Raw genomic sequence first — 14,822 nt, 5'->3', positions numbered from 1 at the left:
TCTGCGGTGATAAAGACAAAGAAGTCGCAGAACAGCGTCACCTCTTGCGTAGCTTCATGAAATATGAACCACATTTTCCTTAATATTGAGGAAGTGATGTGACAGACTTCACAGCAGCCTCGCATCCCAGCTGCAGACCACGTCTGGAGCACGAAGAGCTACAGAATCGGTTCCTCCTGAGTTTTAATGAAGGAGTTTGGCAGAAAACGTCCTCAAAGAGAAGCTGCTGAGGATTTTATGAAGTCGTCATGTTGGTGTTTTCCTCCAGTTTTGTGAGCCGGCAGCAGCTGTCCTGAAGAAGAAGAAGAGGAGGGAGGCTGTTTTCAGTGGAGAGCTGCAGGTACTGAAACATTCATGTCGATAAGAGACCAGTCCAGGGCTCTTCATCCTCCTCATCCTCTGACGGGCTTTTACTTTGAGTCTATGCGACAGGAGCAGTGAGGCGCGAGGCTCGGCAGCCTCACGGTGGGTCTTCACTCCACAGCTGCTCTCCAGGTCTCTGTCGAGGCGTTTGGACAGGACGACAGTGTGGACTTCTTATGACGGACAGGATTTGATGTTATCTGCTCGTTCAGAGACATTTTTTATCTCTTCGACAGGTGTTCAACACAGAGACAGCCCTTCATCCTGCTCATGGCAAAGGTAATGTGACTCAGAGCAGCTGCGTGCGACAAAGTCTAGTTAGCTTCAAGTGTAAGTCCATGAATCATCTTCTTCATCTCTGCTGGCTGTAGCTTTTAGTTAACAACAGCTATTAAAAAATGTATATCCGCTGAAAAATTGTAAGTGTAAGTAAAATACTTATACCGCCTTGTAAAAATACCCGATTGCATTTCCTGCATTTAATTATATAGTTCAATAGTTATTTCACTGTTAACAAACAATGAAATGTTTTATAAAACATTTAGGATGTTAAGGAACCTTAAAAGTTTATAAGCAACTTCACAATAAACAACTTATTGTCAAGTGTTATTACAACCTCTTATATCAGTAGTTTATTATGATTTTACGTCAACTAACAAGGCACAGCTATTATTGTCATTATTGATTAAAGGGGCACTATGTAGTTCTGGAGAAGAAACTCAAATTCAGAATTTTAGTATTTATAATAATGAGGCGATAATAAAAACTCCAAAGCTGAATAAACAAACTGTTCTCAGAGGAAAATAAGGTCCCAGAACACTGTTTGAAGCTGGCAAGGTGGCAGGGTCCGCCAAATATAAACAAAGTAAAACAGTAGGAAACTGTGTTGTCCTTTAAGGTCAGTTTGTCTATTCAGTCATAAAAACAAAGAGTTTGTTTATTTAGTTTGTTTACGCTTAAAAAAATCAGTCAAGGAAGATCTTTCTCTTCTGATTAAAATTTCTTCCGCAAAACTTCACCTTCACCTTTTATCTGCTGAGTATTCCCTCTATTGTTTGAACACTAGTGAGAATTGTCGCCATTGTTACTCAGAGCCCAAGGTGACACTTTCACAATGATTTTATTGTTGTAGGTGGGAACTTGTTTTAAAACATAAAAAAAGAGAAAACAAAACGAATGACAATGAAACAGCTCCATACAGCTCGTCCAGTGTAATCGAAGTACATGAAAGCCCTGAGATCCCAAATTGACCTGAAAAAGACATTATTTACACATTTTTAAATGTCAGAATCTTTTCAGATCAGCTTGGGATCTTGGGGCTTTCAGGGAGAGTAAAATTTGTAATAATTAATATTTAATAATTAATAAATGTTGAGAAAATGTTTACACAGCTAACAGTCACAGAGCTTTGTCTATATTTTGCCTATCGTCAGTACCAGATTACAGAAGATCTTTGAAAGACAGTTATAAGTTTGACTCTGTTGTATCAGACAGACACGCAGATGTTACAGGGTGGATTTCTCTCTCTCTCACCATGATTAATCTGCTGCTGCAGATGAGCTGGGCTGCAGGGACTCAGTGTGTAGCCAAGGGGGACCACAGGAAACCCAAACCTGGAGAACTGGCCTACCACAAAGGGGACTTCCTCACTATTGTTGACACGAGCACGGTACTGTCATGTGTAATGTCGTGTTTGTTGTCAGTCTTTATTTTCCAGCGTTTGACACAAGCCTCTGATCGCTGTTTTCTAGAAGAAGGGACATTACAAGGCCAGACACAACACCACGGGAGAGGAGGGACTCATTAACTCCACTAAACTGCGTGAAAGAGAAGCTCTCCGAGTGGACCCCAGCCTCAGCCTCATGCCGTATGTCTCCTCTTCTTCTAAATTTGACACCTTCTCGCTCGTGCATTGCTTCACGTCAGTACACATGTTTACATTCAGTGTGACTGTCACATGAAAGCTTTTTCTAACTTTAGCTGTAGGTCACCCGCATCTTGTGACCACACAGTGTGGGCTGATGTTGGGCGTGCAAACAAACATTGTCTCAGGATTAATCACCTCAACTTCCTCTTTTTTTGGGCAACTGATGTTGGATGATGTTTTCTCCTCCTGTCTTTTAAAGAATTTGTATCTGTAAGATATTTGGGACTTATTTAGGATCCCAAATGGAGGGTATCAGTACCCTTTTGTGTGGTTGTGTGGCTCATCCTGTGTTGTCTGTCACTAGTTGGTTTCATGGGAAGATCTCCGGGCCAGAGGCGGTGTGTAAGCTGCAGCCGGCCGAGGACGGCCTGTTCCTGGTTCGAGAGTCCATCCGCCATCCTGGCGACTACGTCCTGTGTGTCAGCGTCTCCGGAGAGGTCATCCACTACCGGGTGATTTATCAGGACAACAAGCTGACCATCGACAGCACGCAGTACTTCTACAACCTCATTGACATGATAGAGGTGAGAGGCTCTTGTGTTATTCTGTGTAGCTGCAGGTCTTTGATGTGAACGTGAAAAGAAAAAAAAAACATCACTCCAAGACTTCATGGACATTATTAACATCTAAGGGTTATTTAACAGCAGAATTGACAGTAGAGAAATTCACTTCCAAAGTGAAAAGACAAGGGGAAAAGTCTGAAAAGGTCTGTCTGATAGAACACAATGAATGTTGGTCCGGGTCCTTATTTTAGATGCTGCTCTGCTACATACCTGATTAAAAATCAATGGGTTGTTGTCAGGCTCTAGCAGGGATGATGACGAGCTGATCATTTGAATGGGGTGTGTTGGAGCAGGGAAACATGCAGGGCAGGGGGCCGACAGAACCAGGATTAATAAACACTGAGCTGTGGTGTCACTTTTAAACTCTGTGTGGGAGTGTCCTTACAAAGTCGTTAAGGACACGTGTGAGCTCTGAGTTTCAGAGTCGTTGGGGCCACTTGTTGGTTGTTGACCCAACCGGCCTTCATGTGGGTTGCTAGGGCTAGCTGAGCGCAGGTGTGAATGGTTGTTAAGCTGTCCGGGGAGGGAATTCAGTACTGCATTGTAGGTGGGCGATAAGTAGTGTCTTAGGCCAAACAACTGTGAAACTCAGAGCTCCCACGTATCCTTAATTTAAAAAATACACTACTTTGGCTCTGATGCAGCATGCAATCTGCAAAGTAACTCGTAGCTACAGTTATCAAATACATGCAGTGAAGCAATTTGCCTCCAAAATGCGGAAGTGGAAGTATAAAGTTGCAGAAAATGCAAATACTAAATAAGTTAAGTAAATGAAGGCCCCAAACTGCAACATGTTGGTCTCACCATAAAGTTACAAGTTAAAGCTACAAGCGTTGCAGCAGTGTTGACCTCTGCGCTCAGAATTTAACCACATTGCAACATAAATAATAAGTTCCTCAGAAAAGATTTCTCCCATTACACACAGACAAGTGGTTTCTGAACCGGGGTTCCCTTTTCTTGACTATTCTGTCATTTGGTGCTATTTTCATACGAAGGACTGAATTACACTGACAAGAGTGTACAGCCATCCTCGCAGCTCTGTGAGGCTGTGTGTCGGCACAGCGGTGACAAAGACAATGCTAACACGTTGGTGTTTAGCAGGTGATCTTCACCCTCACCATCTTAGTTTAGTGTGCCAGCATGCTAACATTTGCCAATCAGAACTGATGACAAAGTACAACTAAGGCTGATTTTCATAGCAGTAGATGTCGGGACGTTTCTCTCAGTGAATGCACACAATTTCATGCTGACCTTTCTAACAGTCCATGACACTCTGAGGCAAGCTGTATTTGTGTTTGTCAGTTCGTCAAACTGCCAGCTCAGTGAACCCAGAGTAAAAATACACGCTTCATGAGTCAAAGGGAAGCAGAGACAGAAAACCCACAGCTTTTATGGTTTATCTATATTTGCTCTGCATCTGTGTGAGGTTCCTGTCAAAGCTTTGCTGCTGTGAAGATGGACTCGACTTGACTTATCAGCATGCCACAGATGGTTAAGTCAGACCGGCTGACTTATTCCTGCAGGGAAGCAGAGGGAGGACACTCCAGATGAATATTTGGGCTGAATCATGTTGGAAGTGTTCCTCTGCTGGCAGACTGCTGATGATATAAAACTGATGTGTCAACTACAATGACGACATGCTTTACTAGCTTAATTCAGCTGCTGTGTCTTGATGCTTTTTGTATTTTGCAGTTAGGAAACAGAGACATTACTCTGACTCTGAAGAGGTAGATGCTGTGGAGCGGTTTATTTAAAGCTAAATATAGGTTTACATTGTACTCTCATTGGTTTTCTGTCAGTTGTCAAACAGCTTCCTGAGTGCTGTGAAGTTGTTCTCACAAGGTTGAAGTTATCTGTGTCAGTTCACTTCCTTATTCTCTCTGTGGAGGTGGAGAAAACAATAGTATGTTCTGGACATTCATAAACCTGATGTATGTGGCAACATTTACAAAACACAAGTGTTTATTGTGAGCATACCAAAGGAAATTACATTGTCTATAACACTGTAACTCTTTGTGTGTGTGTGGTTAATATCTAATACCTGTTGTTGGGTTTCCATCTCTGCAGTTTTACTCAAAGCACAAAGGCTCAATTGCAACAACTCTTCTGAAGCCCAAACAAAAGCAAGGCACCAAGTCAGCCGAGTTGGAGCTGTCTAAAAGTATGTTTGTTTTTTAATCAACTCATTTAAGTGAATCATTTTTTATCTCTCAAGTATAATAAAGATTTTGTAAGCCTGTAAAGATGTTTTTTGTTAGGTTTAACGTCCTCTCTCCTCTCCAGCTGGATGGCTGCTGGACATTACGAAGCTCAAACAGGGAGAGCCTATCGGAGAAGGGGAGTTTGGTGGTGAGCTTTCTTTGATTCAATCTACTCTTATTATTAACGGCTTATCTCAACATTTATTATGAAAAGGGCATTTCCAAGAGTTCAGTCTTAGTAAGGATGTGTTCTGATGTGTGATCCCAGCTGTTTATGAAGGAGAGTATATGGGCCAGAGGGTGGCAGTAAAGACCATTAAATGTGATGTCACAGCTCAGGCCTTCCTGCAGGAGACCACAGTGATGACGTGAGTCTGAAGATTTCATCACTTTTGATTTAGCAACTTCTGTCAAAACACTTAATTATCACTAGAACCAGTTTTCAGTGAGTTTGCTCAGTAGAAAATAAACTCTTATTGTAAAAGTGTTCCAGTCATTTTGATTCGAATGTATCTGTGTGACTTTTTAATGTGAATTCACTCCTTCCAGGAAGCTCCAGCACAAAAACCTGGTCCGTTTGTTGGGAGTCATTCTGTACAAAGGGCTTCACATTGTCACAGAGCTCATGACTAAGGTAGAGTCTACACATCATCAACCAGTGGTCCTAAGCTGAAAAATAAATACATTAAATGAGTGTCATGTAACAATTAGTAGCAATTTACATGTATCAATCACTTTTTTATCGGCCATATATGAGCGGTTAATGCTCGTTCTCGAGTGCCTCATCTCAGGGCCTCTCTCTGCTCCACTAACAGAGAGCAACAGTAGCAAAGGTTAGTTTAGAAATGGAGTCTGCTGACATAAAATAAGGACAGAGCCCCTTAACAACCGGTAACAAGACACACAAAAAAATATATAAAATAAAAAAATAGGTAACATTATGAATGAATATTGAACTAAGCGCATGTATTAAAAAATTGCACAGTACATCAAACTGAACAGGTTTGTCCTTTAACCACAATAATTGCACTGGTCAACACAAGTTTTTCCTGATAAATCTACTTGATGTCTCCTGATAAAGAAAGCTCAACTCACCAGCTCTGAATTCACCACCAACGTCCAGTGAGAACAAATAGTTTGGTGGTGGTTGGTTAGTGTGCTGGTGTTGTTTTACTTCCTGGGTTGTCAGGTACTTCCTGGAGCACAGCCAGGAGGCACTTAGTTAAGATTTTGGTCGTCAAAGCTCACAAAAAATGATCTGGCCATTATTAAACGCCACAGCTCAGGAACAGAAACAGCAAGGTGGTAATTCTGCGGCGACTTTCCTGCAGGGTCTGTTTTTTTTTCCTGGTTAATGATGTCAAGTCAAAATCCACAAGCTAATTCTGGTTCCTGGGCCTCAAGTTTATTTTCTTTATTTTATAGACATATTACTTTACAGTGTCTAAGTGTAGTTTTTGTCATGCTGAGAAGTCTTCAAATACAATATTCTTGAAGTATTTTAACACTTTTGTGTGTGTGTGTTTATGTGTGTGTGTGTGTGTGTGTGTGTGTGTGTGTGTGTTTGTGTTACAGGGAAACCTTGTTAACTTTCTCAGGACGAGAGGACGTTCAGTCATAAACTCAGTCCAGCTGCTCGGCTTTGCTCTGTGAGTTCAAACTTCAAAAACAATCTTTTAACTGCTTATACGTAACATTTGTGTGTGTGTTTGACAGTTTGCAGGACAAAATTCAAATGAGAAGTGTGTGCGTGTCTGTCTGTGTGTGTGTTTACAGCGATGTGTGTGAGGGGATGGAGTACCTGGAGTCCAAGAAGTTGGTTCACAGAGATTTGGCAGCTCGTAACGTGCTGGTGTCCGACGACGGCATGGCCAAGGTCAGCGACTTCGGCCTGACCAAGCTGGACTCGAAGGTGTCAGATAACGCCATGCTGCCGATCAAATGGACGGCTCCTGAAGCTCTGAAGAAAGAGGTCGGTTTGAAGACCTGCCGTGTCATCTTTCTGTTTTTTCTGTTTCTGCTTCTCTGTGATACCTCAGTGTTCCCTCCAAATGCCTCTGCTTTGACTTCCTGATTAAGCATATTTTTTGTATTTCGTGGTTATTTCCACTAAAATAAATATAAAACTCTGTTAATAGTCATCAAACAATCTTCTCATACCTTATAATCAATAATACATGATAAAGAAGGAGCAGGTTGGTGTAAGGACCTGATGCATATGTCTCTCCAGCATAACTTCCCTTTTCTTTATATTTCCTTCTTTAATTCATCAGGATGTCAGAGTTTTGACTGTTTCCTGGAGTTTTAACAGATCTTCCTAAGTATGCCTGATTGTTGAAAGGGTTCAACATTTTTTAATGTGTGTATACATTTGCTCCCATGACACAGAAATTCTCCACAAAGTCAGACGTGTGGAGCTATGGTGTTCTTCTGTGGGAGATCTTCTCTTACGGGCGACAACCTTACCCTAAAATGGTAGGTAGCACCAGCGCATGTTGCCGTAGTATTATTATAATATGTGTAAGTGTGTGTTTATATGAGTGTGTCACGAGGCACATATGTGCATTACAGAGATGTCACTTACAGCAAAAACTGTCAATACCACTCACATGTCTGTCTGTTAAATATCAGTCAGGAGAGGGTTAGCTTAGCTTAGCATATTGACTGGAAACAGCTCAAATGCTCTGCCTAACACTGCTAAAACTGAAACTCTAATCAAGTGTAATAACTTTCAATTTAGATAAAAAATCTAGTTGGTCTTGTTTTTAGTATAAATGGATTATGTAGTGCTTTCTGACTTAGTTCAAGTATCACTTGTCTCTGTCTCGATACGTGACTTTGTCTTTATTTGAGTTATTTCTAATAGACACAAGGTTACTGTAAAAAAAATCCACCTCAAGGCTAGAAGTTATTTTTTTCTTGCCAAGTAAAATGATCTTACTGCACTGGCAGATAATTGTGGTTATCCACATTTATTTATACATTTTTTTCTTATAGTTCCATGTTTAATCTTCCCTTAAATCAGATCAGCTTCCATCTGTGAAGTTATCTGACCTCTGTGAGATATTTGAAGAGCCTAATATTTGCAATCTTTTGCACTTCACATGTGATTGATATGATTAATAGGACCTTCTTCAAGTTTGACATTTTGCTTAATCAAACAACTGCACAACCACTTCATCTTATCTCTGTCTCTCTCTGTTCTAATGGCTACAAAAATGTAAAGCCGTAAAGATTCTGCAAGATAAGACTCTGGATAAACCTTACTATCGTCACTATCCTGAACTCAACAGGAAGGAGTATTAAGCTTGTTAGCTAACTGTTTCTCGGTCACGTAGTAGGTGTATCGGTGGACGCCTGCCAGGCCTAGCGACGGATCTGACCACAACTTACTGTGTCAGATCAGGATCAGATCAGGCCTCAGGTCACAGCAGTGCGTCAGTGTTGATGGAAGTTTAGTCTCGCTGCTGTTACTCAATGACAGCAAAACATGCAGAAATAATCTTATTGTCTAAGTAAGTAGTTAATCTACTTTATGTTTGTGCTGGAAGAAGAGGAAGAACTCTTTATCTGTGTTTTACACGCGATGCTGGAATGCAGTGACTCAAGATGTTATAACATAAAATAAAAAGAGCACCAGCTGTATGTGGTGGTTGGTATTTCTGCTACGATGGAGGCATCCAAGGGGACACTTTTGCTGCTTTTAATCGCACATGGGGGCACCAGGATATCATTAACTTAAGTACAGTTTTGACATACTTTGACGTTTCCTTTGCTCTTCCTTGTCACTCAGACACTGAAAACAGCTGTCAATGTCTTGTTTAAACGCTCCGATTGATAAAATGCAAAGCATCGTCCATGTTGCTCCCACATTTGAACTTGACGCACATGAGCGCAACAAAGTCGTAAGAGCGACTTCTGATCTCGGGAAGTGGGACCATCCGAGGAGCGTGTGAATGCAGCATTATGCTGTGACCCTTTGGAGGGTTCTGACCCGCAGGTCGGGAACCACTGGACTAAACTGTAGAACTTATTTCAAACTTATTACTTCTGTTCTTTTACTGAAGTAAGATTTTAAATGCAGGACTTTTACTACAAGTGGAGTATTTTCACTCCGTTGTTTTGGTTCTTGTACTGAAATAAAGGATCTAAATACTTCTTCCGCTGCTGTGTATATGTAGACATCGAAGCAGGAAGGTGTAGGTGGTAGACGGAAGGAGCAGAGGTTGACGTCACATGAAGTCACTGCCATGGAGAGACTCTGGAAAGGAAGAAGCTATTAAACACAGCTCTGTTTGTCATAATCCCCACGCCCTGACCACTGAGGTGACCTGTGTGTTGGCTGACAATTCATTTTGAGGACAGCAGGATCAGGTGGCACTATTCAGAAGGTTAACTAGCACCGCACAGCCTCGCATGTGTTTTTTGCACCTCACGTCAGGCGGTGTCCTTTTAAATGCAGATGATTACCTCCTAATTACAGCCTCTTTAACATATACGCAGGTTGATTTATTTGGGTCAAGTTTATTTTCTCCTTAATTAAACTCTGCGCCTTCTAATTTGTTGTCTGTTGGCAGAAGGAATGAACCCAGAGAGAGAGAGAGAGACAGAGAGAGAGAGAGAGAGAGTGTGATCAATATCCATGTTTTGAACATAATAAGGGAGGCAATGACACAAATCACATGACACTTTTTATTGCAAAGTTCATAAACACAAAACTGAGGTAGAGACATTAAAGTGAGAAAATATGATAAGAACTAGACATTACCCATCAAACCCCCTAACATTACACACAGACAAAACAAACAAAACAAATGCTCGTTGTTTGCTTATTTTTCTCTATTAATTGTCAAGAAAAGTGGTCAAAAAATGGGGGAAAATGTCAAACAGCCAAAAGATGACGTCCTCAAATGTCTGACCCTGACCCTGCTGGTCCATGCAGAACAATATGGTGCCTTTTCAGAGCCGGCTCCCATCAGTGCCATAATTTTTAAGCAACATAACAATCATCACCACTATCATTATCACAAACCGCTGCATTATAATAACCAAATGTGGGCTTATTAGTCAAAATGCTCACCTCCAAGGAGAGAGGGACGTGGTAGTTCAATACAAAGGTTTTTTTGTCTGTGCACATTCAGGTTGGTGAAATTTGTTCAAAATGTTTAATTTACTTATCAGGATTCACTATTTAGCAATTTGTACGGCAAACTAATGTTTCCACCTCTTCCTCTTTGTCCCCTCTGAGGCGGCCTTATGGTTTAACACCTCATATTTCTGTTTAAAATTAATACTCTTACTCTAATGGGTTTATTTTCCCAACATAAATCTTTTTATTAAACATATGCCTCCCACCCTGTCTGAGAACAACTAGTCACTAACCTAATGAGGCTTATCCTGGTTAGGTTAAGAAGCTCTTTGGCGGGCTGCCCCGGTAGCTCTAAGTGGGCTAATTGATAGAGTGCAGCAGGAATCCTGGAAATAAATTAGCATTTTTTCACCTCTGGTTCCTTCGTCTCAAATCAATGGGTTTTCAGTTAAATGCCTGAAATAAGGGAATAAATAAAATATATTTTCACATTTTGTTAAAAGACGTCAGTTAATATCCTACTGCAAATCCTCACACTCACAAATCCCATAATATTGCTGTCCAGTTATGTTTGAGTTGACTAATGTTTCCACCCTGCCTCCTTCCTCTCTCTTTGCTCCTGTAGTCTCTGAAGGAGGTGAAGGAGAGAGTGGAGGGGGGCTATCGCATGGAGGCTCCAGAGGAGTGTCCCTCCGGTGTTTACGCCCTGATGAGGATCTGCTGGGAGCAGGAGCCACGCAGACGGCCTGCTTTCCACAAACTGAGAGAGAAACTTGAAGGAGAGGTGGGTAAATGCAGCCCGAGCCCTCGGTCGGAGCATCGAGTTGGGATCAGGTCTGCGTCTGGATGCTGATGGTTTGTGAATTTTGAGCTCCAGAGTGGCAGTTGTTGGACAGCTAATCTGCACCTCTGGTGTTGTTGTGCATCACATTACGGATGGGACGAGACAATCACCATGTGACACTGATCATCGTGTAATGCCAGTGAGAAATGGTTTACTGGTTGGAGCCATGAATATACCAAACTTTGGTTCAATGGATCTGAGCAAAATGGGTGAATCAGACTGTGGTATGATCGTATTTATCCATGGATGAAAACGACATTCCATCACTTTGATCCAGACTGAAATATCTCAACAACTATGGGAACGACTGCCATAAAACTCTCTACAGACATTCATGGTCCACAGAGGATACATCCTAATGACTTTATACATTGAAAAAACATGTTGATGTTATTTTTGACCACAGAAAGGGATGTCTAAAGGTGATTTCAGTTGGACTTTAAGGGTCAAGATCCCTCACTGTATTAACAGAGCACAGCCACAGTTTTTGAGGTCTGTTGACACTATGCTTCACATAATTCAGGTGATGTCCTTATTTATCTCAACAAATCCCATCCAAAAAGACAACAAAGCAATATTAATAAAATAATAAACAATAATAAAACTAACAAGTATTGTCCGTGTAGCCAAGGCCCTAATAACTTTTCCTTCTGTTCCACAGAAGTATATTGTTGTCCGAAAATCATTAAAAGCGCATCAGTGAGCCACACCTTTCCACTGGATGTCATTACAACAAGCATGTACACTGTAGTTTCTGTTGAGTCAATAGCTGGAATAAATGTTGGCAATCTACATTTCTGCAGACCCCGAAAGTGATGAAAATTTACATTTCTTTATGTTCAGTTTTCAATCTAATGTTGTGACAACACTTTTTCTATGGTCTGGTTATACCTAGACACTAAAGCATTGGTTAGGGTTAGAAAAAGGTCATATTTGGCCTAAAATACCTGGTTCTGCTTCCACAAACTCACCTAAGACAGCCTAAGCCTAAGCCTAAGACGGTGGTCTTAGGCTTTGCAACTGCCTCACCTAGCTGTCATGACATTGACATCCCCTCCACCTTCTGACATGAATGTCAGCTTATATACGTACATGCTCACATACATCTGAACATGATATGACACATATTGTAGAGATGTTGATAAGATGTATGAAACATACGAATGTAACGTATCCGTGCAATGCCAACATTTTTTCCAGCAAAAACTACACTGTTTGTTCCTGTGTGATTTACTGAAAACGTCCCTGCACACCTTTAGGAAATCATTTAGCCTCTTTTGAAAATATGAAGGTTTACATGTAAAGATTTAGAGGGTGCCACAGACAGACTGAGGAAGTCAGAACAATTGTATTTTAATGGGATTTGTTAACAACAATAAAAATACAGACGCTCTTCAGTCTCGTTCCCTAAACAGTATTGTGAAGCTTGATGTCATAATGTGACGGAAATAATGAAATGGAAAATACTAAACAGATCGAGTTTCCTGACATGTCATATGTCTGAATGTCAGTTCTGTTGCAGGCCTGCTTATTGCCATATGAATATGGCACCTGTATGCTCAGAAATATACACAGAGTAAATACATATATTTAATGTCGGGAGATGAAACATGTACAAGAATGAGAAGGACTGAAGAGAGATGGAGGAGAGGAAAATGTTTTTCCTGGATTTAATCGCAGATCAGCTAAATCTGCTTGTATCCCAGCAGTAATACTAAGCAATATGTTATGGACTGAGGGCTTAATATGACGAATATTTAATGTTATTGCTGATGTATGATAAGTAAAGAATTTTGCTTGTGTGCAGAGGAGATTTAGAAAGTCTGTCATTAGCTGCAGATGCTCTGTAGACCTCTGGTCAGTTCTGCTAAAGCACAGGAGCAAAGATGTGTTTTAATTGTTCAGATTTCTTTTTACAAAGTCTCAAACTGTTTTTAACACTGTTAAGTCACGCTCCCTGGACCTTTATTCAATTCATTCAAATTTAATTTGTTCCATAAGACCAATTCTATTGGAAATATGACATTTATTATGACTTTCTCCTCTGACTTTATTGGGATTTTGAGATTATTGCAGTGACTTTGTGTTATCCAACATCCTCTTGGGATTTTTGCAGGTACAGAATGTTTTTTTGCTTTCCTGCAGTTGATCATTTAACATACATATTCTATTTATTAAAGTACATGTATTATGAATGCAGTTGTCAGCTGCTTTTCAACAGAAATGCAATGAAATATTAATCTTTTGGATAAGACTAATACACATTCAGCTCAAAACTCACCACCAAATGAAGCCTCTTTTTTTGGATTGTCGTCGAGTCACAAGACCAAATGAAAGATGTCATTTGATGTAAGTCTACGTAAGCCTGGTATTTGTCGCCGTCCCAGGAGACGGACCCCAAATTGAGGCTTGATCCTCCGTCTCTTGTTATAATACGGTGCAGGCGAGGGTCCTCCACGATTTGTTCAATCTGCTCTGTGTTTCCCAGAAGCTCTCTAATGGGATGAACAGCAATTTTCTGCACAAGGATTCAAAAAGGAGCCCAAAAATGATAATGAAAGATTTGCTGTCTTCGATGGGGATGAGTTATACATAAATGAATATCAGAGGTTATTTCCTTGATGTTTGTCAGTGTGTATTAGCACTGATGCAGGGATATCTGGACACAGCTTTTTTCCTGGTACCCATATGTTAATGGCTGAGCTTTAAGGATGTTTTCATGAAGTGTGCTTTAGCTAATCTACTGGAGCGGAGGCATTGATGGACTGATAAATGACCTGTGAGCTGTTGCTGTCAGCAGTTCCTTTAAAAAAGGGAAGACAGAGGAAGTCTTGTCACTCTGAGCTGCAGCACATCAGATATGAAATCAAACAGTCAATATGATTTTAAGGTGCTGACTTTCAACTTTAATTTTAGGGTTAGGTTTTTTTCTTCTTCTTCTTTTTTACTGTTTTCAGGAATTGTAACACTTTTTTTTTATTATTATTATTAATAATAACCAACAATGTGTTTTTTCTCCAGTCTAGTCCAACACATGCGTGTAAATGGCAGCTTTATCCCAATGTAGTCATTTTCAAATATTAAGGCAGAACACCTCGTTCTGAACACCTTTTTTGACAATGTTTGCTCTAGTGGAAGTGGAGCCAGTGAACAGGATGGGCTTATCTTGGTTAGGGTTGAAGAAGATCATCGTCACCTCAGAAGGTTTTACGTCAACGGTCACGGAGCCCAGCTCTCTGAGCCAATATAAGTATTAGACATAAGATGCTTTTCAAGGAAAACTGTGCCTTGTCCTTAGAAAGCAGTAAAACTATATTATCCGAGCATCTGAATCACCAACCTGTACAACCAGACTGATTGATGTACATTTTACAACTTTAATGTTGTTCTTCTGTCCATTATGACTTTTGGTCATGATACATTTTACTCACCATGTTAAAATGATGAGTCTAATGAGTCTATGAGTGAAGTTAATTCCCAGATAGTAAAGCCGCTGTAGTCCAGATTGGGCCCACACCAGTCAGGTTTATCAGGCCCACATACCGCGCAGGATGACGACACGTGGACGCTCCACTCCTGTTTGCGAGGTCTGAGCCACAAGCAGGACATACCATGACCACATATCAGCCAAGAACGAATCAAATAAACCAGAACTGGCCCACAGATCAACAGGGAACGTACAACCTAGAAAAATGTCCTAAGAACTGGTATGTTAACCCAGAATACACCAGACCGTAAGTAGCTAGGCCCGGCTCAGCACAGTCTATATGCGTCATCGTCTGGCAGTTAACAACACTGACCATGCTTATCGATACGTGGGTTTGCATCTCTAAAG

The 14,822-nt window shown here is 40.8% G+C and overlaps 1 protein-coding gene across 3 annotated transcripts; it reads left to right on the top strand.

Moving 5' to 3' along the window:
- Positions 1-156: 156 nt before the first annotated feature.
- On the top strand, positions 157-13,123 carry matk (megakaryocyte-associated tyrosine kinase). 3 transcript variants are annotated; one of them, XM_084354053.1, is made up of 13 exons: positions 157-340; positions 600-642; positions 1,919-2,032; positions 2,115-2,230; positions 2,595-2,814; positions 4,921-5,014; positions 5,137-5,202; positions 5,323-5,422; positions 5,604-5,688; positions 6,630-6,703; positions 6,831-7,026; positions 7,443-7,529; positions 10,769-13,123. In XM_084354053.1, the coding sequence occupies exons 2-13, from the start codon at positions 634-636 to the stop codon at positions 10,994-10,996; spliced, it is 1,389 nt and encodes a 462-aa protein (XP_084210179.1). In that variant the 5' UTR covers positions 157-340; positions 600-633; the 3' UTR covers positions 10,997-13,123. The 3 variants fall into 3 exon arrangements, with proteins under 3 accessions (XP_084210179.1, XP_084210180.1, XP_084210178.1); XM_084354054.1 differs by having other exon boundaries at positions 157-642; positions 2,118-2,230; XM_084354052.1 differs by having other exon boundaries at positions 157-642.
- Positions 13,124-14,822: the final 1,699 nt, after the last annotated feature.

The sequence above is a fragment of the Pagrus pagrus genome, assembly GCF_965226575.1.
Source record: "Pagrus pagrus genome assembly, chromosome: 6".
In the NCBI taxonomy this organism is placed as follows: domain Eukaryota; kingdom Metazoa; phylum Chordata; class Actinopteri; order Spariformes; family Sparidae; genus Pagrus; species Pagrus pagrus.
The sequence above is the reverse complement of the archived record's forward strand: the minus strand, read 5'-3'. Positions and strand labels throughout refer to the sequence as shown.

Bases quoted from the DNA above. Each gene is read 5' to 3' on its own strand.
- matk (XM_084354053.1), top strand. The intron at 2,231-2,594 runs GTATGTCTCCTC...GTCTGTCACTAG, and splicing joins CCCAGCCTCAGCCTCATGCC to TTGGTTTCATGGGAAGATCT. The intron at 5,015-5,136 runs GTATGTTTGTTT...TCTCCTCTCCAG, and splicing joins CGAGTTGGAGCTGTCTAAAA to CTGGATGGCTGCTGGACATT.